General features: G+C 34.6%; 1 protein-coding gene across 3 annotated transcripts in view; it reads left to right on the top strand.

The window, feature by feature from the left end:
* Nucleotides 1-24,002, top strand: part of LOC143250560 (guanine nucleotide-binding protein G(i) subunit alpha) — a 67,013-nt gene that overhangs the window by 5,927 nt on the left and 37,084 nt on the right. For all 3 annotated transcript variants that reach the window (XM_076501294.1, XM_076501296.1, XM_076501295.1), the window contains exons 2-6: nt 4,098-4,140; nt 5,647-5,788; nt 16,634-16,791; nt 21,904-22,032; nt 23,824-23,953. In XM_076501294.1, the coding sequence (XP_076357409.1) occupies nt 4,098-4,140; nt 5,647-5,788; nt 16,634-16,791; nt 21,904-22,032; nt 23,824-23,953 (602 nt within the window). The remainder of the gene's footprint in view (nt 1-4,097; nt 4,141-5,646; nt 5,789-16,633; nt 16,792-21,903; nt 22,033-23,823; nt 23,954-24,002) is intronic.

Raw genomic sequence — 24,002 nt, 5'->3', positions numbered from 1 at the left:
TCCTTCGAGACAGTGAAACTTGCCAGACATTTGAAATTTTAGCAGGACACCTCAAAATTGTCACTGGACATTACCAAAAACAAGAAATCAAGTAAAGACAATTATTACATAAAACAGAATCATTTTATTTATGGCAATGAAACACTATTTCAAAGCAAGTGGCAACAAGCCTTGTATCCATTAAAAATGACACATCAATCAAACTGGTAGATTTAGTCATCCAGAACTAAGACATCAGCTGATGTAGACTCAGTATCTCTATTGTCTCTATGTGTGTGAGTTCCATGTGAACTCTCAAATCATCTGGTTTTTTTACTGTCCTTCCACCAGGATTCTACAGACTTGCACAGTAATTCTGTGCTTGCAAGATCACAGGTCTTATTCTTAGCTAATTTTATTGTCATCAAGCCATTAAGAGAATCATTTATTAGTTTGGACTGCCAGTCATCCTTAATAACTGCCATCTGGAAAAATCCATGTTCTGATTCAGCAGATGACACAGAAATCACCTGCATGAGGCATACCAAGGCCAACACTGTTGATCCAGGGAAAAGTTTACTGTCCTCAACAGTAATTTGACTTAACATGTGGGCCCACAATCCACTTGCACTACTAGCCAGGGATTCATCTGATTTGGCAAGTTTTGTTGCTCTGAGCAGTGTCTCATGTAAGTCAGCTTGGTAAATATCAGCTGCAATGTTGAAACCCTTAGCTTCTAGTAGAGCACCAAAGTGGTCCAATAGTGTCTGCAGTTCATTATGGCCATAAGATGACAATGCTTCCTTGCTTTTAGGCCAGTTGCTTGGTTCAAAAATTTGAAAGGCACCAATAAAATCCTTATCAAATTCTTCAAATCTCTCATTCAGATATGTGACAATTTTACCTATGAAGATGGTAGTTTCTTCAGCCACAGATTGAGCAACTGTCTCTTTTGTGGCACTTTTTGAGCCTCTGCCCCTTGTCTGACCATTAATAGCAATCACCTTTCCTCTATGTAACCACTTGCCAGTTTGTTCACATGTTGTGAGCTCTTTAGCAATTTTCTGGGATCTATCAACATGATTCAGATTGCTCAGCTTCTCTTTGCAGTTAGTTTGTCAGAAACAATGTTCACAGTAGCAGAATTGTCTTACATTTTGAGACTAAGAGATGTCAAAACAGGCAGAACTGCCAAGAGAATATCCATGTAGAGGATGAATTTAAGGCTTGTCAAAGTACTGTATAATCCTGCAGCTTTCTGTACACGTTCCCCTTTGTCATGCAGCTTTACTTGATACAAATGTTTTGATAAAGCTGGCCAGTTATGAGAACCTGACTCCAGAGTGCGCTTTTTGTTGGCCACCCACCGGGTTCCTGTCCCTTTTGTTGGCTTTGCCAGCTTCTTTGAGGCCACCCCAGTTCTGTGGTGAATTGTCACAACACTTCCATAGGTTTTCTAAAAAGGTTTGGATACTATGAAGGTAAGGGATGTCCGTGATGGTCTTCTTAATTGCAAGTTTCAGTCTATGACTAACACAGTGGATCTTTATCAAATAAGGTTTTTGCACCTTCATTCTGTTGACAAGTCCTTTATTTGTGCCAAAATTGACAGCTGTCCTATCAGCTGTCAGGCATACAATTGATTCAAGCCAGTCAGGAAACTTGCCATATATGGACAATGCTGCAAGTCCAAAAAATTAGTACCCAATATTGTTACTTTCTGTAAAAAAAAAAAAAAAAAAATGTAAATTTGTACTTTGGAAAATTCAACTGCCCCGTTATCTATTATGCTAATTGTGCTAGGTTAAACTCCAATTCTGTCAGTGGTAAATACATGGTTCTTCTTGGTCTAAATCAATTGAAAAATGCTTGAGTTTTCACTGATGTATATTAATAATAGAATGAATATGTAAACCTGAAATAAAACACAAATGTATATGAAATATTGTCTATTTTAGTTTTTCTTAATAAGGAATTCAGGATAAATCCAGAAAATTCTCATCCCAAGAAATTAAGAAACCTTTATCTGAACTAAGTGCCTATAGCAAGTCATCAGAATCAGCCTTCTCAACTGACTGCAGACACAGGAAGTGGGTTACTGGGTAACAGTCACTGTCCAAGTATCTTACATAGACTATCTCCTGCTCAATGTTTGCAGTGTCTGTTGAACCGTCAGTCATAATGCCAAAGAATAATGATGTGTGCAGACAAGACCTGACATTAATTCTAATTGTTTCTGTAGTGTACTTCATAAAGATAACTGCTTGTTTGTCATTGGCATAATGTTCTGTTAAGTTCATACCAAAGTTGTGCTCCTGCAGCAACAGATCTTGAAAATCGCTGAATGGTTTGGCATTCAAAGCCCATATAAAGGGGAGTCCTGAACAGCACAAGCAAACGATCTTTCTCAGTTTTGTTAAGTTTTCTCAATTCTTTCATTGTGGGAGTTAAATCAGGTGTTTCTTTTGCTGTCTTAGCTTGACAACTTGGACTGTGGGTGCGACTGTTTTCATGCTCCTTAACAGCACTTGCTCTCAGGTTGGAAGATCCTGATATGAAGGTGTTCTTCTGGCTTCCACTACTTTGGTCATATTCCTGGCAAATTGATCAAAACATCAGTCCAGTAGTGTTATTATACTCCAGCCATGGTTGGCCTCTATTCCATTCATCCTGGAAACGACGAGTAGGCTTAGCGCCAGTACTAGCAGTGACAGTTTTTGCTTTAACACTTGGGCTTGGGTCAACAAGCTTGGGTTTTTTCACTTGGGGTTCCGTAGTATTGTCTTCTGATTCATTAGTCTTGCTCATGAAGCCAAACTGAAATAGATTGTGAGACTTTCCCATTTTTTTACCATCAGACGCCATGGTCAGATCGTCATGAATGTTTGGTAGTCACGTGACTATCCAGGACGGCACGGATAAGGTGACCTAAAAAGCGTATTTTGTGAGCATTCACGACCGTTTTTTAAAATTTGCTTTTTCTTTTTTGTCTTAAATAAATCTTAAATTTTGCAAGTTATTTTCCACTCATTATAGGATATGCTTTTGAGCAAAATCTTTGGGCTGTGCATACACTGCTTTTGCCTCACTTATTTTTGAGGGTACGATGTATTTGTGTCCAATATGTTAGGAATATGACCACCTGTCATGATGTCCGGTGATAGATGTGAAAGTGCCAGTCAAACTTGATTTTTTAACGGACATGTCTGGCTTTAAATAGAAAATTTCGATTCTTGTGCTTTCAGATTGATTTACTCGTATGAAAAAATAAGAACATAGGAAGGAACAATCACAGTACCATGTTAATGATTAAGAAGACACTACACAGATAACAATTCTGACTTCCACTTGATAAGTTCTCAATTTTGAAGCATGAACATTTTTCCTTTCTAGAAGTAGGCAGGAACAGTCATTCCCTCATAGCTAAAACTTTAGAATAGCTTGTAATTCACAATTATTCCAATAATCATTTTTTAGTTTCACCCTTTATAAATTGCAGTAACTCACCACTACTCCAATAAGCTCTTAAGTTCTTGTTTAAACAGTTGTCTGCTCAAAGTACAGGTAGAAGTCTACCAGTCAACCTGTTGGATCCATTTATGAGTAATAGTGTTAGAAGAATAGTCAGTTGGACAAGTAAACCTGTGAATTAACAGGCTCACTATAGAACTCAAAGTTTAGTTAGTATTCATGATATTTTCTTCAAACTTCACTCGTACAAAAAAATGATACAATTATTACATTAAATCACTTTTTGTCTCAGATAAGGTTTTTTTTAAATTCAAATATCAGAAATAAAGACCAATTAAAATAAATCACATTCATGGTGAGGCATTGAAGTAATTACTTCTTTATATGGCAGTAGGTTTGTTTAATTTTTGTAACTGTAAAATTTTGACAAGCAGATTCTGCAAAATGTATATTTGAAAGTATGAAAGAAAACGTTACATTTAAAATCCAGAGTTTATGTTTCTGAGATAAAACCGATTGGGTTGAATGTTGTACTATCTCTAATGTTTCAAGTTAGCATGCTATAAATTCCCTCTAAGTAATCAAATAAAGTAGTTACTTTGTTTTGTTAAGGGTTAAGTTGATAATATTCTTACTCTGTTTTGCAGGAGCTGGAGAATCTGGTAAAAGCACAATTGTTAAACAAATGAAGTAAGTTTCTTTCTTTATTGTAAGTTAAGGCTAAATCATTGTGAAATAATATACAGACAAATGAGTAACAAACTGAAGTCATCATACTGTGCTTGATACATGTGTTGGATGCAAAACCATCTCATTTATTACTGTATACATATGGAACATCAGATAGTTTCGTCAACTGTTACTTTGAGCAGTTGAAGAACAAAATAGTGTCATTACTCATTACCCTCACTCTCAGAAGGGGGGTTATTGCATTTGGGTCCACATGTGCATGTCTGTTTATATTTCTATGAGTGTGTGTCAGTCTAATAGACCAATGTATGCAAACATTTCACACAAGATGGGAAGTTAGTATGTTTCCCAGTTTTGAATTAATAACTTTGGAAAGTGTGATCTGATTTTTACCAAATTTTATGGGTACATTATAGTTGAGACTTTTCACCATACTACAGTCACTTTAGAAGAAAATGTTAGTTATTTCACACAATTTGTTTGTTTTTATGTAATTTACTTTAGAATAGTATTTATGCAATTCTTTGTATTTGAAAGGCACCATCTCATCAATACTAGAAAACACCCATAAAATGAATTTTATAAGGGCTTGTTAGCCATGCAATCAGCTGTTGTTTCTATAAATGGGCAAGCTCACAGATAACTTTGTGTGACCCTGTTGGCTGCTAAAACTGATACTTTAATTCTAATTAACCTAGACTAGTGATGTTACATGTTCATTAATATGTCATTTATTAAGTATATTATTGTAAAGACACAAATTAATATTTGTAAATGAAAAATTAAATTAGAATTTTAATTTAATGTTTAAATTATAAAACTTGATATTAATTATTAGCCAGTTCAAGAGGTGTAACAAATCCGATCCTGACCTAAACTGCATATGATGAACTACTTTCTGTGTAGCAGAAGGCCAAAAGAGCTTCTATGTTAGTTTAAGGTCATGGTCCAGTAGTAAGCTGTGAGAATGTTTCAGTTTAACCAGCAAAACTCCATTTTGTTGATTGATAACTGTACAATTCAGCTGATACAAGTAACTTTTATTGTCCAGTTTTGTAAACAGATAATTGAGATGTGACGTCAGGTCTCTTATAGTCTCTGTGGACCCTTTACAGTTCTCGTCTATTTCTCAGATGTGTAGAACTGACTTAGGTGATGAGTTAATTATGGAAGAATAAATGTAAACTGTGCAATATTTGTTTTTATATTTTATTTTTGTTGCTTAAGTATCATCTTGAACTCTTCAAATTAAATAATTTACAATTTCAGAAAAGTTTCTTTAAACTCTCTTAACAGTCAATACCAAGATTTTTTTTCCCATCAACCCATATGGTGTAGAGATCCAGATATAGACATTATTGAGATCATAGTTAACTTTCACACTTATATTATATAAGGTATAATATGTTGCTAAACATACTTGTGTACTGGTGAAACAACATTTTCTGTTTATATTTAAATTATTTAAAGATCAGTGTTTACCTATTATTTATTCTTTTCCTGTAGAATCATTCATGAAGCTGGTTATTCTAAAGATGAATGTCTTCAGTACCGACCAGTTGTTCATAGTAACACGATTCAAAGTTTGATGGCTATCATAAGAGCCATGGGTCAGTTGAAGATTGATTTTGGTGACCCAGCTAGAGTGGTAAGTTTTATCATAATATTTTCCTGACCAAATTGATGTGTATGATTTTGTTTTTTAATTCAAGTATTTCAGTCAATTCCTTTATTTGAGAGTAGCATGCATGGTGTGATAGATGAGTGTGTTCTGCATCATGCATGACAAACCTGTGGCTTATTGGGTTATTGACTTTTGATTATACATTCATTTGGTTCTTTACTTTCTTTGTTCTGATAATGAAAGTATCTTTCTAAATAAGAAATATGTACATTAAAAGCTTAAGTTAATAAACTTGTATTTAAAATTTATTTTGCAAGAAGCTTCTTGGCTTTGTATTTTCTAATATACATCTTATTTTGGCTCTGCCTTTCTACTAATAAAGCAAGAAAGCTGTTAAAATATTAGAATTTGTAGTATAAAATTTTCCATTTTGTTAAAAAAAACTTTCCAGTTTTGTGTAATCAAAGAAACAACTTATTTTCACTGTAGCTATCTGCTCTGCTGTTGTCTTAATGTAATGAAGGGAGGCAGAAAGCTGTTTAAATGTTAATATAAGCAAGTTGAAGGTAGATAAAACAAAACAGAAAAAATATGCAGAAATATCACACAAAATGCAAATCTGCCAATCTTATGATTTAGGTGTAATTGTTCTGATTTATTTATTTTTCATTTTACACCTGTACAGATTGCTGTTATTTTATGAGTTTATGCAATATTCCAGAATTTTTTCATCAATCTTTCTTTCTATCAATAATTTTCTGGAAATAATTCACCATTCTCCGCTTTCCATCTCAATCTTTCAAATGCTTGGAATAGTCTATTCAAAGTATGTAAGTGGTAAGTGTTTAGAGTACACTGATCATTTTTTGATAGGAAATTGTTGAAAAAAGATGATACTGCTTTATCTTTAATGACTTCAACAAAGAAAAGAAAGGTTTATAGCAAGCAGAAACTTAGACATGAGTATTCAAAAAAGTTCAGTGATATTGTATCATCATCAAAGGATATGAATTATTCAAGATGTACAATTTATCTTTGGGATTTTTTCATTTCTCACAGAGGTAAAAATGGTATTGAAAAATTAAACTCCAGAAAAATTGTTTGGTGTCATCTGGAATTATTAAAACAGGGCTAAGTATTTTTGTAAAACCTGATACCGTATTAAAAAATGATGTGTAGAGACCATGTTTATTTGCCTCTTTTATGCTGGAACACAATCTTCCTTTGGCCATTTCTGACTATAATTCAAATATTTCTAGATTTGAAAATTGCTGAATGGTAGTGATGTTTTAAAACTAAAACCTGTGTAATAGTTAGATAAATGACCAGCTGTGCAACTGAGTGAGTTGTGAGTGATGTTCAAAGAAAGGCTTTCAATTTGTCCACTGATGGCAGTTATGTTGTTGACAGTAAACTATATTTTGATGTAGTAACATACTTCAATGACTGAAAGGAACACAAAGTAAATGCAATATTACTTATACTTTAAATGGAAAGTCATCTAGCAAGAATATTGCAAGAATCCTTCCTACCTCAAAGTCTTTAAAATGGAGAAATAGTGTATTAATATCTGTTGACAACATAGGGAGAAAAAAGGAGTTGCTAGTTGTTTTCTGAAACTTAATTCTAATATGGTGATTGGGGATGCTTTTGTCCCCTCCCTTTTTGTCTGGCAGCAGAAAAAGCAGCAAAGAAGTTGCTGTATCAGTTTGACAAAAATTCATATTGACATTTGCTACTGTTTTGACAAGAACACAAGTAGGAAACAAGAACTAAGGGAATTCCAGAATATGTGATGTGGACTCTCACTATTCTGAAGCATGTGTGTACATACAGGCTGTCTCTAGAGAAATGCTTACAGAGGTGAATTGAAAAGTGGAGACCTATGAAGCAGTGTTTTGCACCCAAACATGATGCAATTTATGTGAAAGTCTGTTGCATGCAGATCAATGGAAAAAGTTATTGTATAGAATAATACAAAGAAAAAATTTCAACTAGATGCAGTATATCAATGGACCTGGATCTTTTTTGGGTGGGTTCTTCTAAGAAAGTACCAGGAAAATTTGCAAAAGCAAGTGAGTAGGTACAGGATACATCTGATGCCAAGTCACTAGGAAACATTTACTTGGAAAAGGAAATACTTTACAAGTTACTTAAATCAAGAAGATATGTTATATATACATTATTCCTGAACAATTGTATTCAAATCTTTGACAAATATATTTTGAAACTAAAGCCTGAGATTCAACTCATCCATTGTTTGCAAGTAATCTTGTTTGTTTTATTCAAGGATTTTTAAGACTGTTTTCTCTCTTTATGAAGATGTAAGGTATTGCTGTAAAACTGCTTTGAAATATATGAAAGCCAATTTTTGATTTCAGGATAAAACTTTGAAACATGCAAAAATAGCAGACGTACATGTCAGATAAAAGATTTTCTTTGGAATTGGTAGAGTATTTTTTTTAAAATTCAAGCCATTTATGGCAAGGAGACTTTTGCAGATCAATGTCAAGCTCCACCATAGTGCTGATAGGGAAGATGGAGACGGTACAAATAATTTACAGATGGCTTCCTAAAGAAAGCTAAGATTGCTAATTACAGGGTTTAATAGGTAGTACACTGTAATTAGTAAGTATTAAATAAAACATAATTAGTTGGGATATCACTTCCATTAATGTTTTTTACTTTTTTCCTGTTAGGGAAGACTTTTTTTTCAAATTTTAATGTTGGTACGTTCGATCGCATGGACCGAAAATATATTCAATAGATGAAAGTTTCTCTGAAAAGTAAAGTGTTATTTTTACAGAAAAAAAGAATGTTCCAGATTCATATAAATGACAACACTATCCAAGCAGCATCACCCTCTAGAAAGTGCCATGAAATCTCCAATTTTATATAAAATACCATTATTGTAAACATGTAACTGCTCATGGATGAAAAGAACACTTCATAAGCTTCACTTTGGTATCTTATTCTGCTTTTAAAGCTGGGTGGATATTTATAATATATTTGCATACTTACATAAAAATAAGTGAAATGAATACATCTCATAGTATGATGATATTAACTTTATTAGTATTGTTGCTGTTCTGTAGTAAATAAATTATTTTTAACTCAACATGTGTGGATTACATAATAAATACTTCAGACATCAAGTTAATATAAAGCAAGGAGTAAATGTCTATAAATTGTGGGGAAAAAAGTTGGAGTTTAACTAAAATTGAAATCAGGCAGACTTACCTCTAAAATACTGAAAGCTTTTTTTTTTTTTTTTTTTTGATTTGAGCTCATACTGCCAACAAAATATGGGACTCAAAATTTCTGAATCTCCCTTGTACATTTGCATACTATATAAGTAAGTAACCCATAATATTCCACTCTTCTACCTCAGTTCTGTGTGGATTCCTGTAGGTGATGGGGGACCTCCCAGAGTAGGTTTTGTACTTTCAGTTTACCTCCTGTGGGATCTAAACATCCACCTGTATGTATGCCATGCGTGGTGACCCGTGAAGGGGAGGAGAGGATCCTGGTGGTCGAGGGGTCCAACTCCAACACACCACTTTGGCCTTGAATTCCTGTAGATGGGCAGTCTTGGGGTGGCCCCCCCAAGATCATTCAGCTAGTACATTTGGGACAGGGTCAACTGAGTGTCAGCATAGGACATCCTCAACAGGTGTAGTCGACATTATGTCTGATACTGGTGTTCAGGTATAGTGCATCCTCTTGTAGGGTTCCATGGTGGGTGCGGTCAGTGGGCACTGAAATATTTTTATTTTATTATGGATATACCTCAAATAAAAAATAAGCATGACAACATGGAGAAAAATCTGACTACTGGCTTAACGACCTTGCATTGATGACTCTGTATGGTCAAATTCACAACTTGAATCTTTCCTGCAATTTTTAATTATACGTTCTTCAACTGAAAATCCCTTAGGGCAGATGTCTTAGGCTCTCCTAAATTGGTAAAAAAATTACATTCTGGGAACATTTTAGTGGAAACATCTTCATCACAACATTCCAAACTCCTCTTCAAATCAAAGGCCATTGAGAATATATCCATTGAGGTTACTCTTCATTCTACTTTGAATTCTTCCAGAGGAGTTATAGATGAGAGAGATTTAAAGACCATTTCTGAGTCAGAGATCCTCACAGGTTTCACCAGCTAAGGTGTTACAGCCGTGAGCCAAATTTTTACTCACTTCTCTCTCGGAACTTGATCCTGCCATCTTATGTAAATCATCAATAGATGATTGTGCAGCAGCAGTAACTAACTGTATTGGCCAAGCAGGCTGCTCACTGCATCCCCAAAGCCTCAAATTCTTTCCCACAGCATCCCCGCCCTTGGTGGAATTCTGCTTGTTCTATAACACGAAAAGCTCAGAAACATGCTTGGGATAAATTTTGTAGATATCCCACGCTTTCAAACTGCATTGCATTTCAGCAAGCCTGTCATGCACAAGCTCAATGAGTTAGATATCAAGGGCAGAAGGAATCTTGGATTAAATACACCTCCAGCGTTTCTTCAACCACCAGTTCAAAAGTCATATGTGACAAGATCCAGATGGTGAGTGGACAGTATACTTCTGTTCCTCTCTATGCCAATACTTTTGGTGAATGTTTCTCTCATGTATCTAGCTCTTCCCAATCATCCACTTCCTTCTTAACTATTAAAACACGAGTTGAACATCTGCCTCTTTCCTTTTTGAATGATCATCCCTATGACTACAATCACCCTCTTACACTGGTGGAACTCAAACTTGCACTTTATAGGTCTGGCAATACATCAGTTGGACCTGATGATATACATTATGAGGTGCTTTGCCACCTTTCTCCTGCCTGCCTTTAACCAGATATGGCAGGAGAATGTCTTTCCTGATGCTTGGTGCCAAATTATTGTTCTCCCTATTCTTAAACCTGGGAAGGATCCAAAGATTCCTTTGAATTACCATCCAACTGCTTTGATGAGTTGTCTCAGTAAGACCTTAGAGAGGATGATTAATGCTCATTTTGTTGGATTCCGTGAATCAATTAACAACCTTCTCTCACTCACTCGGTGTGGGTTCTGAAGACAACGCTCCATGATAGACTACTTAATTCACCTTGAAACATCAGTCAGAGAAGCCTTTTTGAAGCAACATCTTATTTCTTTTCTTTTTTTATTTAGAGAAAGCTTATGATACAACGTGGAGATATGACATCTTGCAAGACCTTCACTCATACGGATTGCGTGGCAATTTGCCAATTTTTATTAAGCATTTTTTAATGAACCACTGATTCCAGGTCCGTGTGGGCTCAACACGTTCCCTTTTTTTTCCACAGGAACTTGGAATCCCTCAGTGCTGTGTTCTGAGTGTCACATGTTTCATTATAAAGATTAATGCCATCAGTGAACAGCTACCCCCTACAGTTGCAAATGGTCTTCTTATTGATGGCTTTCATTTCTCATGTCAGTCATCAAACATGAGATTTATTGAGTAGCAGTTTCAAACTACAATCATCATATACTTAAGTGGACCACAGCAAATAGTTTTCAACTTTCTCTCCCTAAAACTGTTTGTGTACATTTCTGCTGCTAATGGGAAGGTTCTGTTCTGTCTGGTTACCTTCTCTGGGATCTAAACATCCACCCATGTGTTTGTTGTGTGTGGCGACCCATGAAGGGGAGGAGAGGACCCTGGTGGTTGAGGGGGTCCAACCCTAACATACCACTTTGGCCTTGAATTCCTGCAGACGGATGTTCCCCTTGGGTCAATCGGCTGGTTCAGTTTGGCTAGGGTTGGATGTTCTCAACAGGTGTGGTGGACATTGTACCTGATGCTGGTATTTGGGTATAGTGCTCACGAAACCCTGACATTGCTGCAGCATTCTTGTTTGACATTGTAGTGCATCCCCTCATAGGGCTCCATGGTGGGTGGGGTCAGAGAGTACCGAAATTTCCCTTTTTATTATGGATTCTTCACATAGAACTTAAATAAAATAGTGAAAAAACAGTCCATAGGCAAACAACCACGTCTTGAAGATTCTGAGCAGCAATCTTCAACATCTGTAGCACACGTACTTCATTTTCTTATATTACATTCTCTTTCAGAAAAACCTTTAGGGCAATTGTCCCCCTTTTTTATTCAGAAGGGACTAGAGGGTTTTGCTGGCTCTCCAAAGTCAGTAAAGGAGCTTTGATCTGGAGACATATTAGTTGAAACATCCACAACCCACCACAGTGAACTCCTCTTGAATTCAAAGGCAATTGGGGATATACCTATTGAGGTTACCCCTCATGCTACGTTGAATTCATCACGAGGAGTTATTGTTGAGAGGGATTTGAAGAATGTCCCTGAGTCAGAGATTCTTGCTGGTCTCTCCACTTAAGGAGTTTCTGCAGTGAGGCGCATCTCCACTCGCAAAGATGGAGTTACACTGCCAACAAATACCCTCGTTTTGACATTTACATCATCACGTGCACCTGCCACCATCAAGGCAGGTTATCTAATTTGCAGGGTATGGCCATGCATTCCAAACCCTCTCCGATGTTTCCAATGTCAGAGGTTCAGCCACTCAAAGACATCATGTCGTGGTTCCCTGACATGTGCTCGTTGAGGTGGCAAGGACCACGATGCCTGTGAATGTGTCATGGACACGCATTACGTCAACTGCAATGGTTCTCACCTTTCTTACTTTCATTCTTGCCCAAAATGGTTGGAGGAAAAAGAGGTGCAGCGTTTGAAAACGATTCATAACATAAGTTATCCTGAGCCTCGGAAATTGCTGCCCGCCACTTCATCTCTGACATATGCTGCTGAACTTCGTTCCACAACTACAGTGGGAGGGCAGACAGATCTCTCTCTGCCTCCAAGAGAATTGTTTTTAAAGATCCACATCCTTCAGTTTCAAATACAGGCATTTCTTCTGATACATCTTTTTCTCCCACCCCAGGAGGTAAAACAATCATTTGTTCGCGTCCTCAGTCACTGGAATCCCCTTCCAATAACAAAGACCTGCCCAATCGACCCAGGGCAGGATCCATGGAGGTTGATAGACCTACTCCGACTTAGGACAATAAGGAAAAAAGACGTGGGGGTAAACAGAAGGGTTCTCCAGCCACTTCGTCTACCCGTCATTAAAAATGGCCACCTTGATACAATGAAACTGTCAAGGTTTACGTTCTAATCTGGATGATATCAAAACACTGATTGCTTCCTACCATCCTGTATGTCTTTCCTTACAAGAAACATTTCTAAAACCTGCTGATACAGTCACCATTTGGCAGTTTTCTCTGTACTGAAATGACAGGCTGTGTGATGGACGAGTTCATGGAGGGGTGGCACTGTTGGTTGATCAACACGTGCCCACCCTGTCTTTGTCACTCAACACACCCTTGGAGGCTGTAGCCATCCGTGTTTCCTTGGGTCATACCATCACTGTTTGTTCTCTGTACCTGTCCCCTGGAGAGACATATGATCAATCAGATCTTGATGCTCTCGTTGAACAGTTGCCATCTCCATTTCTAATACTAGGGGATTTTAATGGACATCATCCCCTCTGGGGAAGTGCTGTTATTGATGGGAGGGGTCGCTCTGTAGAGAGTATGTTCTCTGATCACAATTTTTCTATTTTCAATACTGGTTCTTCCACTTATTTTCATGCACCTAGTCAGTCCTTTATTGCTGTTGATCTCTCAGTTTGCTCCTCTTCATTATTCTCCCATTTTCCATGGAAGATTGACAGTTATCCACAAGGCAGTGATCATTTTCCTATACTTTTGAGAGAGACTGGCCGTGATCGATGCCACCCTACCCACGTGCTCTGGTGGAAGCTGGATCAGGAAGACTGGTCCACTTTCGCTACTCTCGCAGAACTTGATCCTGCCATCGTGAATCACTCATCAATAGATGACTGGTGGGAGTGGTAACTGGCTGTATTATACAAGCAACTTCTCAGTGTATTCCTAAAACCTCAACACATTTTCCACGATATCCTTGTCCGTGGTGGAATTCTGCTTGCCACTTAGCACAGAAGACTCAAAAACGGGCCTGGGATACTTTTTGTAGATATGCCACACTTTCGAGCCTCGTCACTTTCCAACGGGTCCGTGCACTTGGTAGGTAGGTAAGACGTCAAAGCCAGAAGGAATCTTGGATTAAGTTCACAACTAGCATATCTTCTACCACCAGTTCCAAGCTCATATGTGACAGGATTCGAAAGGTCAGTGGGCACTACAATTCTGTCCTCCTCTTGATCTTACTCTCTGATGGTCAGGAGGTTGCTGATGTCTGGAGCATTGCTGATACTCTAGGTGAAAGCTTTTGCCGGGTATCTAGCACTTCTGCTTGTTCCTCCACCTTCTTGGCCATCAAGACTCGGGCAGAGCGTTCACCTCTTTCCTTTCGAACTGACTGTCTCTTTGACTTTTATTGTCCCTTTACACTGGTGGAACTGAAAATGGCCCTTCATCAGTCTGGCAGTACATCTGTTGGACCTGGTGATGTACACTATGACATGCTGCACCATCTATCTCCTGCTTCTCTTGATGTCCTTCCAATTGTTCAGTGTGGGTTTCGACGACAGCACATTATATTTATTTTAGATTTGATACAGAAATAGTTGAGAAAATGGAAAATGGAGAAAACATAGGTACAAGCGATCATTGCTGTTAGGTTTGATGTTTTACTGCATATGGAAATCAGGAATAATAATATTTTGATTCCTAATATCAAAAGAGCAAATTTTGAAGAGATGCAATGAGATTTATGTGTTTGAAATTTGACAGATGAATTATTTAGATACTGAACAAATGTGGACAATTTTTAAAGAAACAATTTTCAATATTCAGGATGGCAGTAGAACCCTTGAGAGATGGTAACAGAAGGCTTGTATCTGATTATTATGAAATGGCTAGGTTATTAAATTATACTTTTTCTTCAGTTTTTACTTATGAAAACTTTAGTATTCCTCATCTTGAGCAATTGATAGATGAAAACAAAGTTGAACAAGACAGATGCATAAATTCTGAGCTCATTAGGATAAAATTGGGAAGTTTAAAGAGCTATAAGTATTTTTACAAAAGATTTATCCATCAACATATCAAGTCTTTTTGACCAGTCTGGGTGTAAACTAGTTTTCACATTAATATCCAAAATTACTTTTCTTAATCTCAAAAATATCAAATGTCATTTACATAATCTCTAAAACCTCCTAAATACACCTCAAATGTTTTTCTCCATATTTTAGCTGTTATTTTCTGTAAGCTAACTGTACAAGATTGGTCAATGGAAAATGGCAGATAATATCCCATAACCATCACAATTCTTCTGGCTTTCTAACTGTATGACAAAATCCTTCAAAACTTCATCTAAGCTCATTGATTGTTTTCCATGGGAGTGAAGCTTGAAATTGAAATGAAATTTACAATGCTCTTTACAGGAAACAAAATAATTTGATTTTTTTGGTAAGTAAAAACTTGGCATTGTACTGTTTATAAATAATAAGTATTAAATATAGGAGAGGATTATGAACAAATCCTGAAAGGGAGGATGTGACAGGTGTGGTAAGATAGGTCTGAATATCTGTTTGATTGCTCATTAAACAAAATTTAAGACCATGAAAATTATGCTTTATCTGAGCAATAATAATAAATAACATGTAAAAATGTGTACTTCTTGGGGCGGTGATAAATTTATTACAGAAGAGGGAATGCCTACAGAAAAATATCACATTTCTCACAATGGTGGAAATTTAAGATATTTTTCCAATATTACGGTATAAAATTAGGAACTTAAAACATAAGATATGGATTATGAGCTACAATTTTGTGTTGCTATAATTGGTATAACATGAACAAACTAAAAATATTTTAATTACATTTTGAATGTAATGCACTGAAAAGCTTGTGACATGCAAAGTGAAAGATGACCATTGTGAGAAATGTAATTACTGATGAAAAGTCACCAGATGTTTTTTTCCAAAAAAGCCACTGAGACCACATTGTGAACAGAGTGATGAGGTTTGACAAAAAGAAAGAAAGAAAAAACTAGGTTAATTTGAGTAGTGATTCCTGACAACTGTTTGGTTGCAATATCTTCAAGTCGCATCTTTTTCTGGTTAACCAGTTGTAATTTATGTTGTATCAGTTCAGATGTTTAATATTTCTTGCAGCTTTTAAGGTTTACTTTGTATACAAGGAACTATTTTATTTATGGAATGTCATATACAATACAATTAAATATTAGGGCTTGAAGCTGAATAAAAGTGTTATTAGATTAAAACAATAACATTTACCCCTTTTTCATTAGTGAATATCTTTTTTAATTCAGTTGCCATAATGTGTTAAACTGACGAATACTAAAAAGATGCTGAATAATACTTGCTAACTGCTAATCAAATTCAGTAATGATTAGGATTTCATGTTAATCAAATTCACCATATTATTTTGTCCCCTGTAGTAATATAAATTCCACAAGTATTAGGCTACCCATGTGGTAAAAAATGTGTAGATTATTTACCACATGAAGTATACATATGATTCAGTAAATGTGAAGCTATTTTATGTGTGTACACAATAATCCTCTAATGACAGAGAGTGATGCATGCTACCACACAGTTTTCCATACCTAAATATTTACATATATGGAATATGTATGAAAGTAAATTAGTGTTTAACATATACAGTTAACAAAAATATTGTACTATTAATAGTTTAAAGCTTGTTTATAAACAGTTTTTAATTTTTTAACTTAAAGAATCTTATTTAATAAAATGTGGAGGATTTTATTTGTCTGCTTTACATCTTGGCAACAGAAATAATAAGACTAACAATCTAATAGACAACAGGAGAAAGTTATCTTTAAGCATCTCTTTGTTTCATTCTTACAGGATGATGCTCGACAGTTTTTTACAATTGCTGGTGCTTCTCAGGAAGGAGAGTTAACTGGTGAATTATCAAAAATCATGAAGCGATTATGGCTAGACTCTGGGGTGCAGCATTGCTTTTCTCGCTCTAGAGAATATCAGTTGAATGATTCTGCTGCATAGTAAGTGTATTATTGACAGTAATAACATTTAATAACTTAAATTACATGGTAGTTATCTTAGGATGAGTAGCAAAAAATACCCTGCTTGATGAGAAATAGTTTCTTATTTAATACTTAGTCCAGGAGAAGTGACAGAACAGCCTGACTCCTGAATTTACTTTGTAGTTGGCTAAGGAGTGGCAGTATTATATTGCCTGTTGAGGTGACAGTTTTCTTTCCTTTGTACACTTGCTACTAGCAAGAATTAAAGGATGATAAGATTTAATTAAATGTTTTTGTTTTTTGGTTTTTTGTTCAAAATTTAAAAAAAAAAGATAATCATTGTTAATGAAACTTGTTTACAAATGTTACAGGTAAAATGCTAATATTTGGTTGCATAAATATCAAATAACTTCTTAAAATGAACAAACGTAAAAAAACTAAGTCATCTATTGTTTATAACTTCTCTGCACCTCTTTCCCCATACTGATGAGTAAATTTTGGATGACTTGCTGGAACAGCACAGCTCACTCCATCTTGGAGGTAACTCTGAGTTCCTGTACAGTCATAAGAGCAGGTTGTCTGTCTTTAACTGCTCTTCCAAGCAATTCTTCTGCATGGTCAGTTGTTTGTAGTTCTGGTAACTCACCAGGTGAGTCCAATACTTCTATTCCTTCATACTGAAAAAGTCACTACACAATTATGGCAATGTAAGGACAACTGTTATCCTGTTAATACATGAACTCATCTCTGACAAAACTAAGAAAAGAACAAAGGTAAGCAGGATCTCATCCATGTAAGGTCTTGTTGTCAGGGGTCCTTCATCCACTGCATACAGATTTGTACACCCCTGCATTCAGATGCCATCCCTCCAAAGGCAACATAGTGAACAGTGTTACAGGCCAAATATTGATCTCCTTTATGTCTCCAGACCTGCCTTCATCTGTGAATATTAATATAGGAGGAAGAGATTGATTAGTTTCATTTGATGTGATATCATTTTTCACAAATGCACCAATAGAAGAAGTATTTCATTGTCTGGAAAATAGATTAAGAGCCAGTATTTTTTTGTATTTTTTTTAAAGCTAGAAATGAAAAATTTTCATTTTTGATGTTGAAACTCAGTTCCTAGAAACATTGGTGAATAAAACTTGAGTTGTGGGTAATATATATTGTGGCAACATGGCATTGACACGTTATTTGATTTCTTTGATGACGAGAAACCCTTAGGAAGGTCAAAATGTTGTTCACTGCTTATCAATAGAAGTGTTAATGCCCATACCAGCTGTTCTAAGATAATTGATCTCCAAACACATCTTAATTCCAAAACATACTTACCATCCACTGACACTATAGTTATTTTTTGATCTCCTGGGTTTTCACTCTTTGCCCATCTAAGCATTGAGAATGCTTGCTACAGTCTTTTGTACTTCATTCAAATACCTTAGGTAAATTCTAATTTACAAATCTCTTCAACCTCATTGTACCCTCTGTCTCGGTACTGTATGTAATAAGCACCTCATTCCAATAATGTAATCACTTTTTCCTGACAAAGCATTCAGCACTGGTTTCTGTCAACAGGAGTATTGTGATTTTGAATGCAGTTGGCATTTCTATGGCTATTTTTTCATTTATGTTTGTAAAATACTTTAGAAAAAAAAATTTATGACGGATATGAGTTCCCAAGCTACTGTTTCCATACAGAGGTCAACCAGACTTCTTCCACCTCTGTTATCTGGTGTTTGTCAACAGTTAAGGAAGGGGTCACTCTCAGTAAAAGTTGTCTGTGATATAATCTTTCGTGAGGTGGAGACATATATGCTGACCAAGAGTGTTTCCAGAGGGTCATGAGGCAGCTTTCTCAAATGATCTGGGAACAACTGGTGAGAATTTGGACTTGCATTTTTTTTTTAATCCTTCATTTACTAGGTCAGTCTCAACATAGGATTATTTTAATAAATCTCTTTTCTTTAGTTGGATTTTTGGTTTATAAGATTTGGGTGGTCTCTTCTATTATATCTACCCCTACTTCTTGTTAGCTTGATGAATGGCAATTGATAACTTCATTTTTTCTCCTCCCTATGATATTACTGTTCATTTTGGGAGTAATGATGCTCAGTTATGCAACATGATGTTCCCCACATTTATTGGATCAGTTCCAGGGGGAAGTCTATTTAGATTCTGAATATATAGACCCCCTCTTGCCTCTAGGAGTATAAATTGGAATCTGTGATCACTTTAAATTGATCACAGATTACTTGAATTTGTCTTGTTGTCATGACTGTCATATTCAACTTCAATCCAACTTTTGTCTGGAACTTATCAGCAATTTCAAGACAAGTTGAGGATTTTTCTGATGTCTACCTCAATTAGATTGTCTTCTTCTATTCTTTCTTTCTTTTTCTTGGTGGTTTGTTGCTGGGATTTATTGGGTAGTGATACTTTGTTAGAAAGGATTTGTTTACCCACTTCTGCCCTTTGAGAGCTATGGAAAACTTCTTTTCTCCATCCCATGTTACTTGCTGGAGTTCTAGAAACATTAGAATCCTGAATTAATACAGCCCATTTACATTCTTGTTGATTGTCATTGACTTCTTGACTTTCTGACTCTAATTTGGGAATATTGGTCTAGTGTGTGAAAGTCAGGTACTACAGTTCCAGGCTCTGCCTTTTGGTCTTCAAGCTAAGGAAAGAGCCATCAGTCTTTTACTTTGTCTCCATTGCTCACTGTGCAAATGATTATCTCTTTAGGGGATGTGAGCATCACTTGAACCTCTCATTTCTTTGGGAAGAACACATATGAAGCCACTTCAGTGGTCATGCATTCCAATCCTTTGGATTATCATGTCTCATTACTCAGGAGCAGCATCATTGATTTTGAATGGTGGTTGAATCACAGCAACACTACCATTGGGTATTTGAGAAGAGTCTTGCTTCATCTATGGTAGCTTTATACAAGACATCCTTATCCACTGTTGTTAGGTGTTCTAAATATTCTTTTTTTCTTTTTCTTAGTACACTGCTGTTCTATACAGACACTTTCTATATGGATCTATACTATTTTGATACTATGAAAGGATAGGGCAGTTAATTTAGTGTATTTAAGCTAGATTGATTGGGAATGGACTGTAATATGGTAGTAAATTAATTAAGCAGTTTTATTGTGTACCTAGAGGTTTGTAGTACACAATATTTGCTGTACTAGTAATTAATATTACCAGCATTATAATTAATAGAGAATCTTAGTGTTAAGTTTTTTTACAGATTACTCCAAAACTTCACATAGTGTGACTATAGTTGGATATATCCCTTATCAGGTAGGTGAATTGGTATTAGAGATTAAAGACTAGTAAAACTTTAGTATGGTTAATTCAAGGATAAATGGAGTGAAATTTAGTGGGTTGTGTTTGAAAATTATGGATTATAGCTATAACCAGCACATGGTATGTTTTGGAAGTTAACATTTTCCTAAACTGAATTCACTTTAGAAGTTGAAGAAGAGGATTGTTTGATTTTTTGGATGTTTCTGTAAAAAAAAAAGAAGGCAATTTTATGTCTACTTTGGTATACAAGAAACTTTACTCATATTGCCACATGCGAGACCACATCATCCACTATCACAAAAATGTCCTCATTTTTTTGTCTTTTGTTCATATATTTATTAATGTCTCTTCATGTAATGAAGATCTAGTGTTAGAATTGAATTACTTAAAATACATAGCAGTTGACAAAGGTTATGAACCTGATATTATGGATAGAATTTATTTATTTTTAAATAGAACACTCTAATAAATGGCAAATTTCTGTATTCACCAAATTACAAATGATAAAAAGGGAAGTAAGGAAAGAATATGTTTGCCATATGTTCCATCGCAGTCAATGAAATTAGGTAGTGTATTCATGAAAAATACTTCCTGTCAAATAGCCTTTGATGGTGTTAACGATAAAATTGAAAAAAAAATAAATGTGAAATATATAAAATTTATTGTAGTTGTGGTTTAAGTTATATTAGACAGACAAATAGAATTTTGAAATTTCAAATTAAAGAAATTAAAAATGCTGTTGATAAATTAAGAAGAAGTGATTCACCCATGGTGGAACATGTGGGAAAATTTTCACATAGTATTGATTTGGATAACATACAAAGTTAATGAAGTTAAACCACAAAAGGAGCTAAATATAAGATAATCATTAGAAATTGCAAAAACCAAAAGGGTATTGAATAGAGAATTAGGTCCTGGTGCAATTTTGAAAATTAATTTTGTCAATATCACTGTTGTATAATATGAAATTGTAGATGTACATTTATTTATATATAAAGGAAATTTCCTGTGTTTTAATTCTCTCCTGAGGGGTTTTATTTGTATATTTGCTCATAACTTTTTACAATCATTGTTCATTTTAAAATGTTGAAGTCTTCAACTAATTTTATTAATTTATTTATTATCTCCAATCTAAAACTTACAAGTGTGGTGGATGATCCTATGTTCAACACCTTTGTCATCTTTGAGTTATTGGCAGTTATTTAAAAGTTATGACAATAGATAAAATCTAATGTTGCACTCATTCATAAAAGGAATCTGATATAATATAATGAGTATAAAATATGATATGAAAGAAAGTAATTATTAAATAAATTTTGGAGCATAACATAATAAACGTTTTGGTAAGCATCTAAAGCGTACTGAACAAATAATTTCATATAGAAATATATAAGGTGTTTAAAAATAACATGTAGGAACTTAACTACCCAGAATAGAAAATCCAAGGAGCTTCTAAAGTTAATAAAATAGTATACATCTTTAAACATATATTTTCCAGGCATTTAAAGTTATAATCATGAATATCTATGGATCATTTAAACAAAAATGTTACGTATGTATGTATTATACTATTATAATTTCAGTTTGAAAAATTAAGAATTCAGTGTTTTGATCAACAAATTTATCTCAATATATACTAGGTTGAATTATTTTGCTGTTTGTTTCCGTGTAAGATTATTATTGAATTCCTTTTGCAGATTCACAATATATGCACACACCAGACTGAGTTTAAATAATGGAAGTACAGATGTGGAAGCCTTTCCTTGTATATATCTGCTTAACAATAATGTTTTGTTCCAATTTTATTTAGCTACCTTAATGCTCTTGACAGAATCTGCCAACCTAACTACATTCCTACACAGCAAGATGTTTTAAGAACAAGAGTAAAAACTACTGGTATTGTGGAAACACACTTCACTTTTAAAGGTTTACATTTCAAGTAGGTATTTGTTCTTTTATTTTGTGTGGAAGCTGTATTGCATGTAAAATAGAATATGTATTTTTCAAATTTTGTAATAACAACTTAGTAGAACAGTTTTAACAAAGTTTGGTTGCCAAATTTGTTTTATTTTTATTATCCTAGATTTAAAAATTTAGAATTTATAAATTGTTTTAGTAAAATTTATTCAATAAGAGAAGGAAAAAAGTTTAACTCTTTAATTAATATAGTTAACTTAATACTCATCTACTTAGAAGACAGTGTCAAGAAATTCATGATGAGAATGCACTGATTCATCAGTTATCACGTGATACAAATAGATTTCTTCCCTTCATGAAAAGTGTAAGAGATTTGAATTAAATTTATATCTTCTGCACCAGATTTTGCATGTTTATTCTAAATACTAGTAACATTCTAGTACAATATCTAGCTTATCAGTGTCTGTCAGATGAAAGAAAAATAAAACATGTAGTCATATTAAGGCCAGTTCCTGTTTTAATAATTTTTTATTTTGTAAGTATTTTAGTATTGCACTCTTTTTAACTGTATATGTGTATATACTGTACAAGTGCCATTTTAAATTATATTTAAATGTTATATTATCTAACAGTATTTTCAGCTATTGCTTTGTGTCACCTTTACTATCATTTTAAGATGAAAATCAGTTGCTCAGTGCACTACTGAATAAAATAAATATATTTCTATTTCAACTTCTTATTACTATAATGATTTGATTTTATTGCATTTATCTCTTAGTGTTGTGTGGATTCTATTTCTTCTGTTTGTTCTATATACTGACTATTTTATTAATTGTAAAATATCAAGATTATCTCTAACTTGAGCTGAAATGACCATGGATAAAGCATTTTGAGAGTTTATGTGCACAAACAATAGCTGTATGTTAAGGAGTGGGTTTTATAGATATCAGAGGAAACTTTTGTATCTCTTAAAAAGAAAAACTTCTCAGTAAGTGGTATGTGGTATTATTAAACACCATTTATTTTGTGTGTGATTGAAGGCCAAAAATGAGACAGACATACACCTAATTGCTCTTAATTTTGATCTATAAAACCTAAATAATTACTACGCCTACTTCTTGATTTTTGTTTGTTTGTTACTTGCTGTTGTGTTGTATGTATTTTTCTTGTTGTTTTTCTAATATTAAAAGGTTTGAAGATCAATAAGAGCTGTCTTATTGTAATAAGAACAGGAATGATGACTAATTGTGATATAAAGCTGATGTGTGATTTGAAAGTTACTTGTAGTATAAATGTAATATGTACCATAAGAATAAACAAGGCCACAGTTGTCAAACAATGAGTTTTACTGTACTCTCACTTTAATGTGTTTTATGTAACAGATACTTTTTGGCTCAAGTTACATTCTTAAACCTTCAACAGATATGTGTAAAATGTTTCTTGAAGTTAACTATTGAAATTTTAATTTTATCATACTTAGAAGGCAGAATATTTTTATATTATTTTCATACAAAATGTTTACATTTTGAAATAAGCTGTAATCAGGAAGAAACATGTGAACATTACAAGTGGTGTTTGATCTCCATGTTTGGTACAATCCATCTTGTAGCTTTGCACTGGAATATTAACAGATAAGGTTACAAGTAATGATGGAACTTTAAAACTAATATATCTCCATATAAAGACATATGTTAAGCTCACAGTGTATGTGTGTGCATGCATGTGTGTGTCTTAATTGCTATGAAATGTTAAACTGAAATCATGTGATTAAAAAGATCTTATTTTAAACATACATTGAATCTTTTCTTGTAAGAATGTTTGATGTTGGAGGACAAAGATCAGAAAGAAAGAAGTGGATCCATTGTTTTGAGGGTGTCACAGCAATTATATTTTGTGTTGCTCTTAGTGGTTATGACTTAGTACTGGCAGAGGATGAAGAAATGGTAAGTGTTAACAAAAGACATACTTGCTTGGAACTAAAAGAATTAGTGA

This window comes from Tachypleus tridentatus, chromosome 5, assembly GCF_004210375.1.
Source record: "Tachypleus tridentatus isolate NWPU-2018 chromosome 5, ASM421037v1, whole genome shotgun sequence".
Lineage (NCBI taxonomy): Eukaryota > Metazoa > Arthropoda > Merostomata > Xiphosura > Limulidae > Tachypleus > Tachypleus tridentatus.
This window is presented reverse-complemented; position numbering and strand designations above follow the sequence as displayed.